This window comes from Atheta coriaria, unplaced genomic scaffold (assembly GCF_025399875.1).
Source record: "Atheta coriaria isolate IRGN ID8LTWV9N9 unplaced genomic scaffold, Caltech_Dcor_3.1 hic_scaffold_5_pilon, whole genome shotgun sequence".
Lineage (NCBI taxonomy): Eukaryota > Metazoa > Arthropoda > Insecta > Coleoptera > Staphylinidae > Dalotia > Dalotia coriaria.
Genome location: NW_027045447.1, coordinates 11,506,606 through 11,529,550, shown reverse-complemented (window position 1 = coordinate 11,529,550; position 22,945 = coordinate 11,506,606). Strand labels below are relative to the sequence as shown.

Below are 22,945 nucleotides of genomic sequence, written 5' to 3'. Positions count from 1 at the left end.
ATACACGTGCATTGCCACACTACAAACCTCATCAAATATTTATCATTTTTGATTTATAGAATGTAAATATCAACAAAATTACCTCCAGTATATAAAATTATTAGGATTGATTGATTTTACTCATAAATAAACAAAATTTTAAATTTAAATTGTCATTTCATTATAACACTATTGATGTTTAATAAATATTGCTCCCGCACGTGGCAATGTTATGATTGAAGCACGAATGTTCTGGGTTTTTAGTGATATTATAGATTGGTGACAACAATACTATAGTAACATTAGATACAAACATTTTTAGTGTATTCCTATTTACTGCTGTCTATCGTGTCTCTACACTATACATAGAAACAATCCTCAACCCTCAAAATTCATAATTGTACTGCGCATTTTTAGTAATTCAACCTCAGTACAAATACAAAACGTGTTATTGACGTTACTTTTCCTTGGAGAAATACCAATTTAATTATAAAATCTAAAAGGTGTTATAAAGAATTAATTCTATGTTCGATTAATAACGGTGTAAAGAGTGAAAATGTTTTTCTTCATATTAATAATTCTCTTGGGGTCAAGCGCAGTGTCCAGTGAAAACCAAAACTGTCTCACCTTCTTCATAGAAGGATCTAGAGACAACCAAACTATTATAAGGTTAATACCAGCTAATTTTAATGAATTACTTATTTTATTATTGATAAAATCGATAAATCGATCATTTTTCTGTCAATAGTTTAAACATTGATGAAGATAATGCTAATTCTTCACTTTCGGATGATTATGAAAACAGACTTAATGTTTATGAATGGATTGTGTACGCTAAGACGATTGGCACGTGCCAAAGAAAACCACGTGGAGTACCTTGTAATTTACTCGCGTGGAAGACCGCACGCGTGTTACAAAATCAATTGCAGCAGAATCAATTAATCGTTGACGTGAATGGGCAAGTTGTGAATGTTGTAAGATACGATGGAAATAATATAGGAATAATAATCAATAACGGTTTAGTAAGTTGCAATATTTAGTGATTAAAAAGCAAATATTGATTGATTAGATTCGTTTTAGATTGAGTTTGGTATTTTATACACAATTGACTTGAAAATTATACGTGATGGTAAAGTAATCAATAAAAAGTGTCTAGAAATTTCCACAAGAATTGAAAATACTGTAGATGAAGACATTTCTCTGGAATTAAACTCGACAAATGCAAATGATTTGGAATTAGTCTTGATTGGTCCCAATCGAATTCACTGCACAAGTGAATTAATAATTAATGCGTTTATTGTGGGAACTTGTCCAAATGCCACTGTAAGTTCTCCGTATATTTTTTATTGCAAGAGTAATTAGAATACTATATTGTGTATGAGAATAATTTGTGAAAATCTTTTGTTTTAAAAGTTTCAATGGAAATTAAAAGAAAATCCAGCTGCAACACCGCAGTATTTAAATAATGCGGGTTCACGGCTTGAAATCCCGAAAAACACTTTGAAAAATGCTAGAACCTATGAAATTATTTGTGAATTAATACAAAATGACAACGTTTTAACCTCGGTAAAGTTTTAATTCAATAATCTAACTAAAATTACTATTTGTAAACTTTTATAGGATATTTTAAGAGTAACTGTGATAAAACCCAAGTTTGTTATACGCCTTCAAAGTCGCAATCAAACTTTAGGTATTAATCAACCAATAAAGGTTATTGCACATGTTGATATTCCAAGAGAAATTAAACATGAGGTAAATTTTACTGTTTAAAATTAAGTTTTTTGTTAAAAATGATTTTTAAGATGATTTGGACTTGTACGATTGATACGAAACCATGTGGACGATTTTCAAGCACTCCAACACTTTATGTAACAAAGGGATTTCCTGAACCTGGCGTGTAAGTTAATAATATTGTGTGTTCATTTAACTGCTGGTCTTTTAATTGGTGATAAATTAATGTAATGTATTTGTATCCTTTAGTTACCAATTTGATCTAACAGTTACACTTGTTGGATTGACTGAAAAACTAACAACGTATGTTAAAGTTAAACACTTAAATAGATCTATTGAATACGATGAAATCCCCACATGGACAAAACCCTCAGAACAACTTGAAATATCAGCAACTATGATGAATATACTTTCAGGATGTACTTTACAATGGAGATCGATTCACAATCTTACACAAAATGAGATCAATGAGAAATACAAAGAACTCAACATATCACAAACGGTTAATTTTCTTTTTATATTACTAATTTAAGTAATTACCACTTTTGAATTGTTTCAGAATTATAATAAAACTGTGCCTGTGTTTGTAAAACGTGACGCGTTCCTTAAAGAACTAACTCCGTTTAGTGACGAGCCAGGAAATCAAAGGATAACTTTAAAAATTCCACCGAAACTTTTTGAACAGCAACATGATGCAAAATATCTTCTGCGTTTAAAAACTACTTGTGTTAAGAAAAACATTATTGTCGCAGATATAGAGATAATAACAAATGCACCGCCGATTGCATCGGATTTAATTGTTTCTCCTTTAACAGGTGATGCTTTGATGACCGTATTTCGATTTGAAACAACTCCAGCCAAAGATAAACCAATGGATTTTCCGTTAGTTTATTATTTTGGTTGGCTTGAAAGTTCAAATGAAGTGAATATAAAAGAGCCGACATTTATCGCAAAATTCCAAGATTTTTACACCATTGAAACTGTTTTACCATACATCAAAGAAACAAATGGTACATTACTCACAGTAATGAAAGTTTGTGATAATAAAGATAGTTGTGTGATGGTTGAAGGTCCGAAAGTTCAGGTTAAATTACCATTGGACGGTTCAAAAGAAAATCTTTCGTAATATATTAATTCAAAATAAAACTTTAAACTTTGTTTTCAATGCGCATGTTTTCCAGCACTTTTAAGGATCAAATATTCTGCGATCTTGCTTCCAATGACTTTGAAAAGTTTAAAATTGATATGATAATGATCTTCAAAACTTACAAAAGCTTACAGAGTGAATATTTATTAAACAATTTGCAAACGTCAGTGAATATTCAACTTAATGAGAAAATTAAAGCTTTTATGGATACACCTCACAAACAATCAATTTATAACTTGATTTCTGCTTTGACATCAACCGAACATGTTTTTAAACCTTCTACAGATGTTTTAAACGTAAATATATTGAAATCAAACTCAATTTTATTTTAAATAAAAAGTTTTTGTTTTAGAATATTGTAAAACTGCGTGGTAAACTTGTAAACGAAAAAATGGCAGCTCCAATTGTGACAGACGATGAACGCGATGCTCTCGGAGTGATTGACGACATTAATGCTAAAGATTTAGACACGGTGACAGTTCAAGATATAAGAAAATACTTTGAAACTACCGAGTTTATCATTACAACATCTGATGACATTAATCTTGTAAATCAAGAAAAGATAATTTCATTAAGAATATGGATAAATATCTAGGAGAAGTGTGTGCGTTGTTGTATCGTGATCGCGATCCGGAGAAGAAAAATGTGAAGTTTAAATTGCAAACCGCGTATGTAATGTTGGAAAAATTCAGCAATAGCTACTTTAGGAATTTTAAGTATGTTCCAAATCCGACTAATGAATGGCAGTCAAATATACAACTGATGCTGAATCAGTCTTGGCACATGCAAGTGCATGATAAACAAATGTGTATTGGGAAAGCAGTTCTTCGTGATTATTTAGGATTTGATGGATTATTATATTATGCCAGATTGTTTCAGAATGATATGAGCGAGTTTAAGTTGGATGAACTGCCGAATACTATTATGCAAAGTTTGAAGGGACCTAATAAATTTCAAGTAGGTAGATAATTTACAATGTTTGGATATTTTGCTAATAAATCTTTTAAATTTTAACGAATTTTATCTAGTGTTCAGTTTATTCGGAGGGTGATTGGCACAGATGTCGCAAAGGTCCTTTTGGATCAAGTAATTTGGTGTGCATGTGCAATAAAATGGGTTATTATCGAATAGATAATTTTACTGATGGTACTGATGGAGATGAGAGTGGAAATGAAGATAATTCAAGTGGGGTAATACTGGAACAGGAGGTAATAATGGAAATGATAATGAAGGATCCGGTCAAAATCCAAACAACAATGGAAACAATGGTGATAGTGGTAGTAATTCTGGGAATGATGGAGGCTCTTCCGGTGGCAACAATGGTGGTGGTCAAGAGAACGGAGCAAGTGGCGGTGATAATAACGGTTCGGGAAATGGTGGAGATGGTAGTAACACCAATTCTGGTAGTGGTGGAGGTGATTCTAATGAGGAAACAGGATCAGGAGGAAGTACTGGTACTGGAAATAATAATTCTGGAAGCAATGACAACACTGGTGGAGGTCAGGAGAACGGAGCAAATGGCGGTGATAATAATGGTTCGGGAAATGGTAGTAATAACAATTCTGGTAGTGGTGGAGGTGATTCTAGTAATAATGAGGAAACAGGATCAGGTGGAAGTGCTGGACCAGGAAATAATAATTCGGGAAGCAGTGGCAACACTGGTGGAGGTCAGGAGAACGGAACAAATGGCGGAGATAATAACGGTTCGGGAAATGGTGATAACAACAATTCTGGTAATGCTGGAGGTGATTCTACTAATAATGAAGAAACAGGATCTGGTGGAAGTGCTAGCCCGGGAAATAATAATTCGGGAAGCAATGGTAATGGCAGTCCAGGTGGTGATCAATCCAATAATAATGAAGATAACAATACTGGTGGCTCCAATCAACCTCCAATTCCAAATAACGGTGGTACCACGGGTTCTAACAATAATAATGACAATACTAATGAAAATAACGGAAATTCCGGTAATAATGGTGATGGTTCATCCAATGGTAACCCAAATCAAGGCCCTGGCAACGAACCCGGTAATAGTAACGGTTCAGGGAATACTGCAGGTGGAAATAGTAATGATGGAGAATCAAACACTTCTACTGGAAATGGGAATAATTCAAATAATAATCAGGAAACGGTAATGGAGAAGTAGATCCAGACGAAACTGCAGTGGATGGTGGGAGTGACGGTGATGATATAAATAATATTGAAACTGGTAACTCAAACGGATCTAGCAACAATTCTACTAATACCAATGAAAATAATGATAACGGTGATAATGGAAGCAACTTAAATAATAATACTAATACGGGAGGTGTTATCAATACCAGTACAATTTCTGCTGGAGGTACTACAGCAGATCCGAATGAAACAAACTCAGGAGGATCAAATTCTAATGGTAATTCAGGTGATGGAAATTTGCCCGAGCCAGGAATTAATCCAGGAAATAATGATTCAGCGAATCCTACTAATCCATCAGATAATGAAAATAGCAATAATCCTAGCGGTACAGATAATAATAATAATAATAATGGTGGTAATAATGATGTCAACAATTCAGGTGGATCAAATGATGGGTCTTCAACAAGTACAAGTACAAGTACTCCAACTACTACTGTATCTACAGTAGCAAATGTACCTACCAGAAATACTCCAATAAATGCAAATACCGAAAATCCAGTTACTACTCGTACAGCACCTGCAGCTACACCAACATCAACACCAGCAACTGAAATTCGCTCAGCTGGATTCATGTCGCTAGGTAAATAAATTATAATGTCTAACAAATCTTACAATTAATAATAATAACAAATAATAAAATCCACAGGCGATCAAATTTCCTTCGCCGTTGTGGGCCTGTGTATCCTAGGGACCAGCGGGTTGGTGCTGTTTGGAATTATATCTAAACGAGTAAGGAAGGTACGTGCCGAGGAGCCTGCGCCCCCGCAAACATTTCCGATGTATGCCGACATTTTCCAAAAGGAAAATATGCACGAAGAGTCTTCGTTATCATAGTGTCTACTTCGTTTTTTCTCTTTTTGTTAATATCTGTAATTCAACATACAAGTACGTGTTACATGAGTGAAATTTTGAATAAATAAAAATAAATGATCTCACTTGAAACGTGCACATTAACTCTTCATCAATCGTCAGAAGTGCAGCCGCATTATCAAATTCACAATAATTTGGTGCTGAAAAGAGTGTAACCAGTTTTCGATTTCCAAAAAACTCATAACCATCTTCAACTACCTGAAAAATGATTATGTTAGTACTTATCAACTGAACCTGTTTTTCATTGGTAAATCTACTTGATGTGCGCGTAGCACTAAATCAAAATCGTGCTTTTTCAGGAACTTCGCAAGCACATCTTCACCAAAAGTGAAAGAGATGCCTCTATCACTTTCAGCCCAGCCGTGAATGTTTTTATCAGGATCAGACCATAGCAAATCACATGTTAAACCTAGGAAATACGTGTTTGTAGATAATTATTTTTTCGATTCTATTAATTCTTATCAACGTTCCCAGAAACTATATTCATTAATTCAAACAGTAACGAATATCCAACTTAAAACACTCCTATAATATAGGACTACATATGTTTATTGATCTTACCTACGACTTTAATAGGTGATTCCAACTCCAACAAATTCGGCTGAGCGAGAAATATCTCACGACTTTTGAAGCACAAACTCTTGATGTCATCATCGCTGAGTTTCACCTTTTTGTTTTTTTCCGTTCGTACGTCCAAAAGCTGTTTGAGCACCTTGTCCACGTCGAACACTGGAGGCATGATGGCTACATACACAATGGCGACTAGGGGATCAAAATCTAGTTGAATACATACCGTACAATACACAAGTACTGCTTATCAATTTCGGATGCTACTTTGTTCGCTTAATCTATCAGAGTGGCGATAATAATTTCGTCGGTGAACTTGTAATTTATTTTCTAATTAATACTAAGCGTACTCTAGTATATATGTATATGGATAAATGGTCAGATGTAAGTGATTAATAGTTGTAGACAGATAAGATGTTGAATAAAAAAATATATGTCAGCAAACAGTTTGATCGCGATTGTTTTCGACAATCTCGCAGAAAAAATTAGCAGATTCGGCAGCCAGTGCTTTATAACGATTCTTTGGATGACGTTTACACGTCATAAAATGCACAATTTTCTTCAACCATTCGCTTTCACCTATTAAATTCTGAAAAATAATTTTTTAAGGTTTTCTATAGGTAATGTATTACCATTCCTTACCTCTATTGCAACAGCAATAACATAATGTGCAATCGGAAAGAATAACAAGGTATCCCTAAACAAATGCTGTTGCCTTTCATGCAACGGAGGCAGGTAGATCACTTCGAAGAAATCCGCAACGTCCAGCGATGGGCAAATACACAAATAAGTCGTGAAACATGTCAATGCCAACGAACACACCAGCAACCAAAAATTACTAATGACGTTCTCTCGATACGGTTCTCCTTTGGAGTAAACCACAGCCAGGATAACATACTGGAATGAACTTACAGTAAACAACACCGTGTTCTCCCAACACAGAACAATCTCATCTCTTTCAATTGGATTTGCTTTGTACCAGTCGCGTGTAGACAGATAATACAAAGCAGCGTATTGAACAAAGGCGCATGTGGAGATCTGCAACACCATGGGTACCAGATTCGTGCCAGACATTAAACTACCCATTGGACGTTTGGGTACCAACACATTCGACGGTCCTTGTCTACCAATGGTCACAGCTAAACTTGTGGTGATAATCAAATCAATAAACAAAAACTGTTGATCGCCCAGTATAGAATTGAGTTTGTAGAGAATGATGATTGTGAAGAATTGTATCAAGCTGTAAAGTGCCATGTACTTAAACACAGCGAAACTTGTCACTAGAGCGCATCGTCCTTCCAGAATCAGGTGGTATAAACAGGAGATGTTTTCTATACCGGAAGTGAATGGTGCTGCAACACTGGCTTCCGCTTGCGAAAGAGATACGCCAACATGAGCAGCTTTGAGTGCACCACAATCATTAGCACCATCACCAACCATTGATACGATGTAATCCAAGCCTTGTAGTGCTTTAACCAATTGCGTTTTTTGATCAGGTTGAAACCTAGCAAAAACCGTTGCTCTCAACAGTATCCTTGGCAAATCTTTACGATAGTATTGTCGTAACTTCGCCCAGGTATCTCCTACCATTGCAAATTTATAGTGTTCATCAGTTAGATTAATGATTGAACTATGTGCTTCGGAACTGTTTGTATTGCCTACAAACTCAGCGTAGATTTCCGGAGTGCGTTGTCCTTCGACTTCACGCAATTGTAAAAGAAGAACATCGTCATTGATACCAATCATACCACACTCTCTCGCTACACAAATGGCTGTCATTACATTATCACCGGTTATCATTACCGTACGTATATTAGCAGAATGTAGCGTGTGTTGCCTTGTGTTTGGTGGCTGAGTACACCTCATCAGTTTCGTGAGGAGGTGTCTTCATCACGGGGACGCTTTCCCCGGTCAACATACTTTCATTTACAATTACATTACCCGTTAACAACACAGCATCGCATGGCATTATGCAACCAGTTCGAGGTATGACGATTATATGACCAGGAACAAGGTCATATGGGTCAATGGTCAATGGTTCCTGGTATTTCATCTCTTCAGAAGTCCGCTCGGTTTCACCTTTGGAGAGAGGAAGCATTAACACTGGTCCAGTATGGGTAGAGTCTTCTACTAAAGCGTGTAGGGCTTCGCTTTGCTGAGAAATAGAAACAGTTGAAGATATGATTGAAAGTGTGTGATTAGATATAAAACAAATACTTTTCTGGTCTCATAAAGAGCAGTAACGATTGAAAATGTAGTCAAGACTACAACACAAGCTCCATAAATTCTGTACTCGTCAAAATACCACAAGATAACCGAAAATGCTTGAAAGAGGTAGAACGGATTGAAAACCTCTTCGACAAATAGTCGCCAATAGGATTTCACTTTAACCTCAATTTTATTCTTTCCAAACATTTGAATTCTGCAACCAAGCACACAATTTGATGATTTATTTTAAAAAAATAGGAAATTTTGATGATTAAATGTGCATTGGTGGATTCAAAGTCATAGCCTATAACTAAATGGTCCAGAACACTTACAATTTAAAATTCAGCATCCTCATCCAATCCATGTGACTCATTGAGTATTTGTTCAAGTGTAAGCTCTGGAAGGAACTCATCCAAAGTCCCAAAAGCTGATTTATATGGAATCCAGATGTATTGAGTATGCTGGTGGGTGAAATGGCGCAGTAATGTGCACGCCATGTTGGGAAGATCAATGTTTTCAGTCTTAATTTCAAGAACAACATCATTGCCAAAGTGATCACTGACTAAAACTAGATTGGCAGTGCTTAATGAACACTGTCTGTATCTGTATGTTCCAAGATTGGGAAACCATGTAATCAGCGCATATGGAATGCCCAGAAAAAGAAATCCAAAAATGTGAAAGAACACAGTCTGGCATGTTGTCTGCGTATAACCCGAAGAATGAGTTCAGAATCATCTTGAGAATGATTTTTGATTGTTTGCTCATGTTGATCTCCAATTGGTTCATACTCTACAACAAAACCCATTATTACTTGAATAAATCAGGTTATAATAAATTCATTTATCACTTATTATTGCATGAACACTTTACTCTTTCACCACAAACAGCAATTGTTTTTTATTTGTTGATTTACATTCTGTTTCTTTTATAATTTGTTTGCAAATCATTACGGAATTGTTTAACTTACCTGAATTGCGATTCACTGCGGACATAATTAATTAAAGCAATGTAATGATTAACACTAAGTAAACGAATAAAAAGCGAAAACGCGTGTGCGCTTGTTGATGGCAGCTACATGGTCTTGGGTCGGCGTCCGATTCGTAATTGTTGCGACCGTTGCGACGCCGTCATGAATTCCATGATTTTCGATTCGGATGCGACTTAGATTGGAAAACTATAACATGCTATGTATTACATTTTTGTGTTCGCAGCGCGATAAACGCCAGCCACTCGTCAGCCAGCTGATAGCGACGCGTTTCATTCGGAATCACGGATTTCAATGCAAGTTGGGAGACGTCGAGACGAACACATGTGGAAGGAGTTGTTGACTGCGTTATGTTTGCGCATTGTTAATTGGGTTAATAGGTAAATATACCCGCAGCTGCGCATTTTAGATATTTTTGGGGAGTTGAATGAAATCAAAATCAAAAGGAATTGTGCTTTGTTTATTTATTAAATATAGATATCTATTATTAGTTTCCAGTATCTAGTAAATTAATGTTTAGTAAGCTAATTTAAACTCTATTAGTTTTTATTATTAGTTTTAAGCATGCTTGAAACATTCCAGTATTATTTTTATGTCTTTTTATGCATTAGAAGTGAATGATACCTTGAGGTATGTGAAAACCTTGACTTAATTACGATTGTTAGAAACAACTGCAACTGACCGATGAATCACACTTGCAAAGTCCGTGATTTTTATTTGTAATCCAAGATCACGACAAGCTACAAAATGTATAAACACATTAATGTGTTCTTGATTAAATTATCAAGACAATATGTAGGAAATTTTTCCACTGCTGCTTAAATTCTCCTATGAATCAGTCGAATCAGCACTGTTGGTCTAATGATATTAATATTTGAGTGAATTAACTTAACTGTGCGCAGCAAGCCAAACACTGGATAACATTGATAGGCTGGATAGCTCGACGTCGTATTGTTGCGAAATCCACACGCTGCACATGTTTGCGATGCGGCCGAGCAGCAGGCAGCCGCGGAAAAATAGATAAGCCATTGTAAACTGTTGTTTGATTCCTGCTGTTGTTATCAGACTTGACGTCTGCATGGCCAGCGCTTTCGCTGAACACTAAATATGTGCTAACTAGCGAATTAATTATGGAATATGGACAAATTTTTCCATATTTCATGAGTTCATGAACGGGTTTGCGATAATGCGAATGATAACGACGCACGCGGCGCATTTTGTTTCAATTTATGATTTTTGATGATGTTGCGAGTGTCGAGTTTTACGTTAACTATGAAACACGTAATCAAATAACACAATTTAGCAAAATTAATAAAAACTAGCTGAAGTTGTTACGGTGTGATTTTGAGTCAATTATACTTCATGAATTTAAATATTATCTTTTTTAATATTATTCATCGTTCTTATCGCCATTTTTTAACAACGTGATTAATCGTTATACTTCCGCAACGGTGTAAATGAACGTGGTTACACAGACCTGATTTGTTGCCGAGCGACTGGAACTTTCCGTGTACACACACTTTAGAAGTATATCTAGTGTTTAATGTTATAATTTATCATGTTTATTGGATGTATTGTCATCCATTTATAGGAAAAATTTGATAGTACAAGTCAATTATCTAACTTGAACAAAATGCGCACAGGGTATGCAACCAACATCACACATATTGGCACATGCGTATGCACGTGTTACATCGGTTACTCCATTTATTACACCTTGTTGTCATGCTTATTTTATTACAAATATTCTATTCATCACGCAAGTTTCTATGTAAAATATAATTTAGAAATAAAAATTGTCTTTTTATTACATTGTTTTATTATTATATTACTTATGTATTAATTTGTGTATATTAGATTCTCCCTAAAACGACAACAACGCAAAGTTTATACTTGACACGTTGACGAGTAAACTTGACGTTTTTGATATTGTTTGACACAAGCCGGCTTGCGAGCTGTAGTGTTTGTAGTGGCCAGCGGTTTCCTATGTAAACGTAATCAAGAACAACGCTAAGAACGTAAGAAATCCAAAATGCAGAAAGCAATCCTCTTCGGGCTACTTGTCGCCTCAACGATACTTTTCTATCATGCGGATGGACAAGCACGTAAAACAGTAAGTTTTACTTATCTCTTCAAATTCGTTCATTATGTTACACCCTTCACTACAATATTCTTTAAATCCTTCAGCAGCAGGGCATGACGATGGCCGAGCGTGTACAACAACTCACGGAAATGTCCAGTAAACGTGCTGTGCTGCGTTTCAATGCAAATAAATTCAAGGACTATGTTAAGACTGCACCCAGAAACTATTCCATTGTGGTGATGTTCACAGCAATGGCCCCACAGCGTCAATGTGGTGTGTGTAAACATGCCAATGATGAGTTTGGTATTGTGGCCAATTCATTCAGATATTCACAAGCATATTCAAATAAATTGTTCTTTGCTGTTGTTGATTTCGATGAGGGTTCTGATGTTTTCCAAATGGTAAGAATTACATCTTCATTATATTATTTATTAATAACTTATATTTAATGCATAGATGAGATTGAATACTGCACCAGTATTCATCCATTTCCCAGCCAAAGGTAAACCAAAGAATGCAGACACCATGGATATCCAAAGGATTGGTTTCTCTGCCGAATCAATTGCCAAATGGATTGGAGAACGTACAGATGTCCAGATTCGTGTATTCCGTCCACCAAACTATTCTGGAACATTAGCTCTGCTTTTCCTGTTCACATTCTGCGCGATTCTGCTGTATTTGAAGCGCAACAACTTGGAGTTCCTCTACAACAAGAACATGTGGGCGATGGGCGCGTTATTCATTTGTTTCATGATGGTCTCAGGTCAAATGTGGAATCATATCCGAGGTCCGCCATTTTTCCACAAGGGGCAAAACGGGCAGGTTTCTTACATTTACGGATCATCGCAGGGGCAATTTGTATTGGAGACATACATTGTTATGGTTTTAAGTATCCTTTTTACATCTTAGTAGTTTGAGAAGTTGAAAATTATGTATGCAACTTTTCTTAATGTGAATTTAAGATGCCGCAATTGTACTAGGTATGATTCTTCTCACTGAGTCAGCCAGCAAACGAGGCGATCCCAAAAAGAAGAAGATTTACGCCATTGCAGGACTTGTCTTGGTTTCGGTATTTTTCTCATTGATTCTGTCAGTCTTCAGGTCAAAAACACAGGGATATCCTTATAGGTAGATGATATATTTACAATTATGTTCTTTTGTTTAACAATTAAATATTTTACAGCTTTCTGTTCAAATAACAACTTGGTTCACATCGTTTTCTACATATGTGAGTGTGTGTATGTCGTTGTCAACATGCACGGGTGCAATTAGAGTGTTTGTTATGTGAGTCTACAAGAAAAACTGACTATTTGTTAATAAAATCGAAACAAACCCAAAAAGCACCTCATTCTATCTCATATCATATTCTCATATTGCTTCTAATGTTTCAATGGTTGAATCCTCTCCGTTCGTGACAAATACGAATACCAATAAAATAAATTTATTGTTAAGAACAACAGTGGAAAGACCACGCGTGATGCGCGGTCGATTTTCGACACAGAGTTGAATCGTGGCGTGCGTCTCCTTCGGTGAGGTCGATGCCGCATCGACGCCTGGAAGGATAATCGCTGCCCGCTTATGGCGGTGACTGTTGGCTGCGTGTACGTCGCGGTGTGGTGGTCTTCAGGCGGTGCGGGCTTCAAGCAGGGGAGTGTTGCCCAGCATTGGGACGAGCGCCGGCTGGAGGGTATTGGAATGGCACAGGCTGACAACGGGATAACTTCTACGAAATGTGGATCTGTGTATGCTGGGAAAGGGAGTTGTGGACGTTTTGATTCGGATGACTTTCGACGATTTGCACCCTGAATATAATTAGAAAAATTAAAAATAGAAATTTGCATGGAAATATGTTATTTTTTGATTTACGTTTATATCTTTAGGATCCGAAAATCTTTTTTCTATCGGTTTCCAGTCGTCTTCGTCACTACTGGAATCTTCAAGATCCGAGCTGAAGTAACACTCGCCTGAACCGTATTTTGTAAAATAATGAACTACTGCAAACTAAAACAGACATATTTAAACATTTAGCATACTGCAGGTTATAAAATATAAGAATATTGGTTATTTATCTCCAAAAAATAGAAGCCAGTGGCAAATATTGGATATTTCTTGTTTCTATGTATCTCTGGAGGTTTTTTAACCGCATAAATACCTGAATAATCGTAGCAAATATAAATCCGAATGATAAAAACACAAAGAAGTCTAATGCGGTGGGATAAGGTACTTTAGGCAAATCTGTCCTTGCCTCAAGGCCTAAAAATGTCATTGTTAACACGGTAGTTATACCTAAAATTATAAATATCGTTAATAGTTTATTTATAAATCTTTACACGCATACCAAGCGATACTCTGTCGGCTGTAGCTTCCCGATTCAACCAAAAGGAGACCCACGACAGCACGACAAGCAGAACACATGGCCCGTAGACTTGAATCAGGAAGTTACCCATATGGCGTTGCAAATGGAAACTTACGAGCAACATGGAATACTCCGCTGGAAATAATATAAACAATAATTTAATTATTAACGTAAAAAAATCGTGGGCTCGTCCGGGATTTGAACCCGGGACCTCTCGCACCCTAAGCGAAAATCATACCCCTAGACCAACGAGCCGATGCTTACAATCAATAAATAATATGTTGTGAGCGTTGTTGTTATATGAATAATAACTTGTTATAAAATATAACTTATAATAGCAACAATAGCACAATTAAAAATAACTGAAATTGCTATTAAACGATTAGAAATATCTCGTTTGCTGCTGAGTTTCATGTTAAAAAATTCTATCAACAGATTTATTGAGGTCATTGAAGATTTGTTGGATTTCAGTTGAAATTTCCATTGTAAAATGAAATGCACTATCATTTATTACCCTATTGAGCGTTGCAATTCAAATACACGTCTCGTGGGACATATCTGGACTTCATTTCGAGCTGCGAGCGATATAACGGTATAAAATTTACCAGATGCTTGAATGGATGGACGTGTACAAAATGCGGCATCTTCAACTGTTGGTAATATTAGATATTTGTGGAGGAGGAGTTATTCTGTGCAATTATATGCATTGAAAATGCTTTCTTTTCTTATAGAGATCTTTAAAATTGAATTTAAAAGAAAGTAAAAGGAAAAAGTAGTAAAATTTCATTATTTGTTAATAAATTGACAAAAAATCATTTAATTTTGTGTTTTCGGAAACACACAGTGTGTACAAAATAGTTTTGTATCAAAGGTATATTTATTGGCTTCTGCCTTGGCTTGGGTATTGGATATATGCGTATAATTCGGAATAAATCAAATATTTGCTCGGTCCATGCGGATTCATAGAAATTCAAATGTCACATAATGTTAGACTCTTTGAAAATCCTGTCATTGCTACTACTGTGTCTATATATAAATTTATATTTGATGTTTAATAATTGTGCATGATACTTAATGTATAATATTTTATTGTAGACTAGCTGTTGCCCGCGACTTCGTTCCAGCAGTGTTTAATAAAAATCTAATTCGTTTTTACTCTCTTGTTCTAGACATACTCGTTGTAAGAGTCAATTCTATCAATAAGATTAGCAATTTTAATTTAAAGAAATTAATTATATAAAGTTTTGTCAATAATGCACTTCAGCGCGCCATCTCGAATTCAACTATTTAACTATAACTATGATTGAATCTCAATGTCAAATTTTATTCTATAGAAAAGAGCTGTTTTGTGGATTTTCCCGGCAATTATTCGAATTTTTCTCACCTTTTAAACCTTCCCTAGACCTCCACGAATAATGCAAGACCAAGATAAGATAAATCCGTTCAGCCGTTCTCGAGTTTTAGCGAGACTAACGAACAGCAATTCATTTTTATATACATATAGATATTTGAACTTAATTTTAATACTTACTTATATAAGTGTTGGTGGATCGTTGCCCGGGTTTCCGATCGTCATTGTTGACAATGGTGTCGGTGTGATTGCCGGCCGGAGTAGCAATGAGATCGAATTGGGACAATTTCATGTCTTCAGCGATAGCCACCTGTCGCGCCGAATTCCATTTGTAGAGGACGTCGCGCGACGTGTAGCCGACTGGAAACGCATTGGATATTATTGGATTTACTCAATTTTTACGCACCTTTTCTTTAAGCTAATTTTTTCCATACTTACACGAACCAAATTTTAATGGACATCGTTGAATATCCATCGGGAAATCCTCGAGATTCATAGGACAACCAGCTTTTATTGTTAATCTGAAACAAATATGTTTTTAACTTTTTATTCTGTGTAACTAAATAAATTGAATGTAAACGGGGCATAGTCAATTTCCACCTGGTTTTATAAAATAACCGGGAAGGCTTGTGTGTGCCTGAAGTGGAATCACTTGTTCCAAAACGGTCCCCTAACGCCAGAATTCCCATCTGAATCATTTCGGGAGTGCAGGACGCACGAAAGCGTTCAATCGAAACAACACTAGGTGCCGAGAACAATGGTCTCAATATCAACCATCATTTCAACGTTATGTTTCTGTAATTTTCATTTATACCAAGATATATTTTGAAAATTGAAATGATTCATTAATAAAATGGATTATTTTCATCATAAATCGACAAAGAAATTAAAAAATCAAAATTAAACTGTTTAATTGCTTTAAAAATGTATTTTATGAGAAAATAAATCAATTATTCGAATGCAAATTGATTTTTCAGTTTGCAAAGGTCCATGTCAACCTGAATAATAAAAAAATGATAACTGAATAAGTTACGTGTTCGTATAAAAATATCAAATCATCAAAAATTGTATTTTTTACTGTTTTTGATGGAAGCAGTATTCTTTATCTTCATATCAATTTTTTTGATGATAGTGAAACATCTAGGCAACCATTTATATCCCCGCATTTCTAATATTTCACAACTCACATTTTTCCTCCAACTTGATTACTCTACGTCACTTTGGATGATAAATTTCGATAACAACAAGCAAACAGATAAAATGTATGATAAACAAATATTCTAGTATTTCACCGTCTGTGTTTTTTCTTATAATTTATCAACTCATATTAAATAGACGCAATGAAAAATTAAAACGTCCCCAGTGCACACCGTTTAATTATTTACTCGGGTTGACGTCAATGGTTTTGCTTTAATTATTTTTATGCTTGAAAGCACCGTAATAATTAAAACCGAGTGCATACATTCGTTTAATATCTTTAAATTATTCTAATAATGTATTGATTTAAATTATTTATTAATTATTACCGAGATGAATATAGAACACGTCCATTTTTAAACAATCGCACAAATTTGTTGGGGTTGTTATTGTGTGCAGATAACTTTGTTTTCCATTGTAAAAATATGTGTCGGGTTTCCAGATTTTCGCAAGCATGGAAATGCTTAGAGCGAGGGTGTCTTTCTCATCACCGGGGAAGGCCAGACGACGGTCTACCCATGACTGACGAAAGTAGCAATCCATCGAATATGTCTGCAAAAAATAATAAAAAAGAAGATAAAAATTTTAAGGGTTGAAATTTGATCACTAAAACGCATTTTGTAAAAAAATCAAATAATTTCTACATGTTTACTTCTGTATCAGGAATTGATATTTATTTCTTTACTTTTTGCCGATTTAAGTCAATAGGAAGCTTTAGCGTTGAAATGGTTTGAGGATTTAAGGGATAAGTGAAAACTTACCATGTCAACTTCGGAGATTGGTCCCATACTGCGCACCACAATATCTACCTCGATGACGGCCGGCGGGCCTTAACGAGAAAATAAAACAGCAGTTTTGTAATGATAAATTTTAATAATAATTATCAATTTTTTTCTTATTTACCACAATTTTAAGCAAAAAACAATCAAAATTAATTTTTCATTAAAATTGCAATTTACTTGTCAGGATGTATTGCGTTTTCCGCAATAATTTTAATGATGTATAATGTAATATCATATCGAATGAATCAATATCATCCTGATGCTGTTTGCTTGCGTCTAATCGCTGTAAATCCAATTATCCTGTACGAGTAAATTCGAACTGGCAGCATACAAAGCAATTAACTCTGATCCCTTTATCACTTCACAAATAAAACAGCATTCAAATAATTTCATATGCAACCCATTAAAAGAAATAATTATCTCCTACTCATGTAATACGACACAAAATAATATTATTAACCAGCCCTTTATTAAATGTACAGTACTCGTACAGTATCTACTCGTAGATGTAAATCTAGACTTGAGTCCGGTTTCTATTAATTTCAATGTCTGCTGAACTCCCAGATTTTCTCTGCGATTTCGGGCGCGCGGCGGAGCTGCAATCTCCATGTGCATGTCAACCCCAAAACACAACCAAGCCCAGTAATTACGGGAAACGAGAGATCTGCGGATCAATTTCATCGGGCGAAATTGCTTGCGAATGGTCATGTGTGCGGACGTGAATCTAACTTACGTGCTGCTATTCAAATACGGATTTAGTCATTTCCTTGAACAAAAGACTCACAAGACTAGATTAGACTTGATAAGAAAGTAAAAACAAAAAATATTTGGAAACATATTATTTAAACATGAAATTTATACATTTGAATATAATTTTTTAATAATTTCAATTTATGTAATTTCGTGTTTTTGATTTGCCCTTCGTTTCGCGTTTGCTACGTCGATTATCAGTGTTATCAGTGTTTTTAACCACGGGAGGATCTTGGTGGTTCCCTAAAAATTATTAGTGTTAAATAATATTGACTAAGTTTTAATTATTTTCATTTGAATGTACATATGGTTGCATAAAGTGAATGTCATTTTAACAAAACAATTTTTTTTCCTACCGTTATGGAAATTATCCAATACAACAGTTTTATCATCGGGAGATTCTTCGTCTCCGACTTCTATGGTTGATGATGTGTTTTGATTACGATGTGTACTTTTACTTTTACGTGGATGTACTGTTTTTGACACTCGTCCACTAAGCACGCCAGTTTTGACAGCGCTACTCTTCTTCCTACTCAAATGGCGGCGACTTCTTGAACGCTGTGGTGGTAATACCACTTCATCAGTGGGTTTTTCAAGTTGAGATTTAGATTTTTCATGATCAGATTGCTTATGATCATCTTGCTTGCATGTATCTTTATTTTTAACATCTGTTTTTGAATCTTGTTTTGTCTGTGACTGTTTTGTATCTTTCTTTTCTTCTTTTTCTGCTTTTTCTGTATTTTTTCTTTTACACGCACACTTTTTTTTATTTGGATCTCCAGTAATTTTCTTGGTGGCAAATGAAAAATATGATTTCCATGATTTTTTCACGTTTTTCGGTTTTTCTCGTTTAGATTTAACCGATTTGCATTGCTTCTTCTTGGTAGTTTTTTCTTCCGACGCGAAGGAACTACTTGAGGTCTATTTAATTCTAATCGCTTAAGTGCTTTCGGTCCAACCGTCATACGCATACGCCCTGACGTCTTAAGCAATACCCCACCTTTTATACCATAATTAAGCGCTTGAGCAACGCGCATTTTAAGATTCGGCGGTTCGCGTTTGCACTGTTTCTTCAGTCCACGGCTTACCTCGCGCAGAACTCTAATATCACTTAAACGAAAACCTTGGTCTTCAAGACGAAAAATGGCGGCCATAACAGGCCCAAACAAATACGGCGTCCTTTTTGGATTCATCTTACTACATAAATATCGACTTTAAACAAACGCGTTGAAAATTAGCACTCATTCCCAAAAATTTAATTTGTAACAACTCTGACAGTAAACTAAACAATCATTAAGTATATGAATAACCTTGACGACAATGCGCAATTAGGACGACTAGATTTGGAAAGGAAATTCAATTTCCGCGCGTGAGGTAATAAGTTTTAATAACGGAAAGGCAAGCATGCGGAAGGATTATTAAAATCCAGCGATGAGGGGCAATTATCCTCGCGAAAGATGCAAAGCCTGCGCGACCACCTGTTGCGCTCGCTGTATTCCCGTAGCATTTGTACGAATAATAAAGGCAAAAATTAAATTTTATTACTATGCAAAAGACGAGTATCTAATAAAACTGAAGACGTAGAAATTATTGGAAATTATGCTCATATCTCCTAAGAAATCAATCTTTTTCATGCTAGATTTAGTTGAAATTGTAACGTTAATTGCTTCATTTAAAACTGTTCTTTAGAAATATTTGCTTTTCATTTCTTGGAAAATGTTTCACGTTTCTTCTTTTGCGTTGACTGCTTGGTATTTGATGTTATAATTAAATATTTTATGAAAGGATGCTCATTTAGCTGCTTGAAGAAGCACGATTAATTGTTTTTTGAATACTTGTATAGTGTGTGGCCTACCGTGAAGTTTTGAATGGAAATTGTTTTTTTAATTTTAGTATTAAAATGCGCTGATGCGCAGGCGTAAACATTACTCCGTGACTAAAACTCGTCACTAAAGTACTTTAGTCACCACTTTGGCCGTCTGTGTTTAAAGTACAGTGCTTAAAGTGCTTTTTGTGCCTTAAAAATGAAAAATATAGAATTTTAAGATAAAACAAAACTAGTTAGGAACATATCTATTTATATCTCAGCCCAATTCTTATTTTAAACTTTAGACTCTTTAATTAGACTCGTGAATAGATTAAATCAAGCCTCAAACTTTTCAAGTGCTTGTGTAATTTTAATTTAAATTTACCGAGATAGGTGCTTAAAAAAACAACATGGAATTTCGGTAAACTCATAAACACTTTAATTAAACTTATCAAACTTGAGTAATAGACGAAAAGGAGTTGATTCGAGGCCAAGTAAACAGCCATTTTCTGAGTTACGCAAAAATCCGTCAGAAAAAAGCATTAATATACGATATTAGTCACTTTCCGATGTCGCGTTTCCTGTCGATGTTTTCTTTGCTTTCATTTCGCACTTATCACTCTTTTGATTGTTTGCCCACGAACTCGCTAGCGTTTTTCTATTTCTGCTTTCGGATCGATCCTGATCCTGATGCCGATGGCGAAGTGTACGAGACCCAACGACCACTTTGTTCACGTCCATCTTTTAATCCTCGACACTTTAACGGGTTTCTCCCATCTTTTAAGTTGTTGTTATCTTTATCAACCTGATACATCACCAACAGAAGTAAGACTCCGGAATGAAATGACAAATGACAAAGAATAGTATGTCAGAGTGTTGCTAGAGGAGATTAATTAATGATATTATATACTTAAAGTGGAAAAATAAATGAAAACGTTTAAAAGTCGCTGTTTATCACGTTGCGTAAACATATTATCCAAAAATTCGTAAATAAAATACTTGATTCATGAATATGATAAACAGAAAGACAATCAAACACTTGACGGCTTAGTTTTTATAATCAGACTCTTATGTTTAAAAAAATGTTGTTATCTTGATTAAGAAATGATAACAAATGATATAAAACGTGAATCAATGCATCTGGGAAAATAGTTATTGTGAATTGATTTAGTAATAATGTTCAAACTTGTGCTTGTATCCTGCCTCTTGGCTGTTGCCCTAGGTAAGTTTAACCTCACTTGACATAACCTAACATAACCTAACTTAACCTAACTTTAAAAAATATTTTTAGCGGCGCCTTCTCAGAACCATCGTATTGTAAATGGCGAACCCATCGATATCACCGAGGTGCCCTACCAGGTAGCCGTTGGTAACAGTGGTTCCATCTGGTGCGGTGGTTCCATCATCAGTGATCGTTTTATCTTGACTGCTGCTCACTGCTTCAATGAGTAAGTCGTGCATCAACATTAAAATTTTACTCTATACGTAAATATTTTCCTATTAATTGACAGTCATGATGTCAACACTGAATCCTTCATGGTTTTCGTTGGTATGACCAAGCTGACCGCCATCACAAGCTCCATGCTCAAGCCAGTCAAGAAAGTGAACATCAACAGCGATTACAACCAGCAGACGCATAATGTTGACATTGCTATTCTCGAACTGCAAAGCGCGTTGGTTTTCAACGATAAAATCCAACCGGTGAATCTACCCAGTGGTAGTGATAAGGTCCCTGTTGGTAGTTATGCGTATGCTTCTGGTTGGGGTAAGCTTTCCGAGAATGGAGAGTCTGCTACTCAGTTACAGGGTGTTGAAATTCAACTGTTAGCTGCTGATAAGTGTTCAGGTTATAGCAACTTTGATGCTGATAACATGCAGTGTGCTGGTGCTCTTGATGGTTCAGTTGATACCTGCCAGGTAAATAATAAAATCTTAAAAATCATTTTGGTTAATTTTTATAACTTTTTTGTTTTTGTTTTACAGGGTGACTCTGGTGGCCCATTGGTCTACAACAACGTGATCTACGGTATTACTTCCTTTGGACGTGGATGCGCTACTCCTGGTTTCCCTGGTGTATATGCTCATGTTATCAATCTTCGTGATTACATTACTGAAATCACCGGATTGTAAATGTTTTTGATTTTAATTGTTAATAAATAATTTGGACTTAATACTACTATGATTCATTTTAAATCATAATCTGTGTTTAATGGTACTTTACAACAACTTAGATTTCCCACTGCTTTCATAATATAGAGATAAGATATATAATAAATTCAGTAATAAATTTTATCGCAATTAGTTGTGGTGTCATATAACTGAAACAATGTTTAACCTAGTGGTGATTTTCTGCCTTTTCGGAGTGATTTTCTGTGAGAAAATATTAAATATTCTCGAATATATTTAATTTTTATGTTTTGTTTTCTCTTAAGGTGCTCCACCACAACAACGCATTGTTGGAGGCAGTCCAATAGACATCACTCAAGTACCCTATCAAATTGCTGTTGGTAATGCTACATCCATATGGTGTGGAGGTTCCATCATTAGCGAAAAATTTATAGTGACAGCTGCACATTGCTTTAATGAGTAAATATTTTTAAAAACATTTCTTCATTTTTTAAATATCTTAAAAATACCTATACAGCCATGATATTACAACTGAAGGATTCCTAGTCTTTGTTGGTATGACAAAACTCAACGAAATTAATCCTTCTATGGCGAAAGGTATTGTCAGCGTTCACGTACATCCAGAATATGACCGATCCACACAAAGTAAAGATATTGCCATAATGGAACTAAATGATGACTTAAACTTCAATACAAAAGTCAAAAAAATAGATTTACCAAGATTTGAAGAAGAGACACCTGTAAATGCTTATGGTTATGCATCAGGCTGGGGAAAACTGAGTGAAAACGGCCCTACTTCTGTTAATTTACAAAACTCATCAGAAGGCTAA

At 35.4% G+C, this 22,945-nt stretch overlaps 7 protein-coding genes, 1 long non-coding RNA gene and 1 other non-coding gene across 10 annotated transcripts; 4 read left to right on the top strand and 5 right to left on the bottom strand.

The window, feature by feature from the left end:
• Window positions 1-329: 329 nt before the first annotated feature.
• On the top strand, window positions 330-5,974 carry LOC135791781 (uncharacterized). Its single transcript, XM_065302319.1, is given in 13 exon segments — window positions 330-648; window positions 728-1,001; window positions 1,060-1,302; window positions 1,393-1,545; window positions 1,600-1,731; window positions 1,782-1,876; window positions 1,960-2,212; window positions 2,270-2,832; window positions 2,892-3,153; window positions 3,210-3,453; window positions 3,456-3,814; window positions 3,886-5,612; window positions 5,679-5,974. Coding segments are annotated over 12 exon segments (3,798 nt in total). The 5' UTR covers window positions 330-535; the 3' UTR covers window positions 4,993-5,612; window positions 5,679-5,974.
• Window positions 5,870-6,641, bottom strand: LOC135792188 (serine/threonine-protein phosphatase PP1-gamma catalytic subunit-like). Its single transcript, XM_065302800.1, has 4 exons — window positions 6,464-6,641; window positions 6,160-6,311; window positions 5,969-6,100; window positions 5,870-5,899 (listed from the first exon to the last, which is right to left on the bottom strand). Exons 1-4 carry the CDS (start codon window positions 6,639-6,641, stop codon window positions 5,870-5,872), a joined length of 492 nt encoding a protein of 163 aa, XP_065158872.1.
• A 130-nt stretch (window positions 6,642-6,771) lies between these two features.
• On the bottom strand, window positions 6,772-11,389 carry LOC135792186 (polyamine-transporting ATPase 13A3-like). Its single transcript, XM_065302798.1, is given in 8 exon segments — window positions 6,772-7,058; window positions 7,112-8,305; window positions 8,307-8,624; window positions 8,687-8,891; window positions 9,017-9,392; window positions 9,395-9,466; window positions 9,645-9,698; window positions 11,356-11,389. Coding segments are annotated over 8 exon segments (2,406 nt in total). The 3' UTR covers window positions 6,772-6,905.
• A 189-nt stretch (window positions 11,390-11,578) lies between these two features.
• On the top strand, window positions 11,579-13,085 carry Ostgamma (oligosaccharide transferase gamma subunit). 2 transcript variants are annotated; one of them, XM_065302915.1, is made up of 5 exons: window positions 11,579-11,775; window positions 11,853-12,146; window positions 12,202-12,634; window positions 12,708-12,873; window positions 12,929-13,085. In XM_065302915.1, the coding sequence occupies exons 1-5, from the start codon at window positions 11,695-11,697 to the stop codon at window positions 12,942-12,944; spliced, it is 990 nt and encodes a 329-aa protein (XP_065158987.1). In that variant the 5' UTR covers window positions 11,579-11,694; the 3' UTR covers window positions 12,945-13,085. The 2 variants fall into 2 exon arrangements, with proteins under 2 accessions (XP_065158987.1, XP_065158986.1); XM_065302914.1 differs by having other exon boundaries at window positions 11,581-11,775; window positions 11,850-12,146.
• Window positions 12,863-17,491, bottom strand: Grd (Glycine receptor). Its single transcript, XM_065302913.1, is given in 9 exon segments — window positions 12,863-13,547; window positions 13,612-13,746; window positions 13,898-14,031; window positions 14,084-14,236; window positions 15,633-15,812; window positions 15,891-15,973; window positions 16,979-17,033; window positions 17,036-17,201; window positions 17,411-17,491. Coding segments are annotated over 9 exon segments (1,356 nt in total). The 5' UTR covers window positions 17,438-17,491; the 3' UTR covers window positions 12,863-13,124.
• TRNAP-AGG (transfer RNA proline (anticodon AGG)) lies at window positions 14,285-14,356 on the bottom strand. Its single transcript has one exon. It is a non-coding gene; the product is annotated as a tRNA-Pro (tRNA).
• Window positions 17,492-18,255: 764 nt separating the features above from the next.
• LOC135791851 (uncharacterized) lies at window positions 18,256-19,488 on the bottom strand. Its single transcript, XR_010548144.1, has 2 exons — window positions 18,538-19,488; window positions 18,256-18,424 (listed from the first exon to the last, which is right to left on the bottom strand). It is a non-coding gene; the product is annotated as an uncharacterized lncRNA (long non-coding RNA).
• Window positions 19,489-21,110: 1,622 nt separating this feature from the next.
• LOC135792586 (trypsin 5G1-like) lies at window positions 21,111-22,159 on the top strand. Its single transcript, XM_065303246.1, has 4 exons — window positions 21,111-21,210; window positions 21,280-21,436; window positions 21,500-21,905; window positions 21,972-22,159. Exons 1-4 carry the CDS (start codon window positions 21,165-21,167, stop codon window positions 22,116-22,118), a joined length of 756 nt encoding a protein of 251 aa, XP_065159318.1. The 5' UTR covers window positions 21,111-21,164; the 3' UTR covers window positions 22,119-22,159.
• Window positions 22,160-22,314: 155 nt separating this feature from the next.
• On the top strand, window positions 22,315-22,945 carry LOC135792185 (trypsin-like). Its single transcript, XM_065302797.1, has 3 exons — window positions 22,315-22,360; window positions 22,421-22,574; window positions 22,633-22,945. The coding sequence occupies exons 1-3, from the start codon at window positions 22,315-22,317 to the stop codon at window positions 22,943-22,945; spliced, it is 513 nt and encodes a 170-aa protein (XP_065158869.1).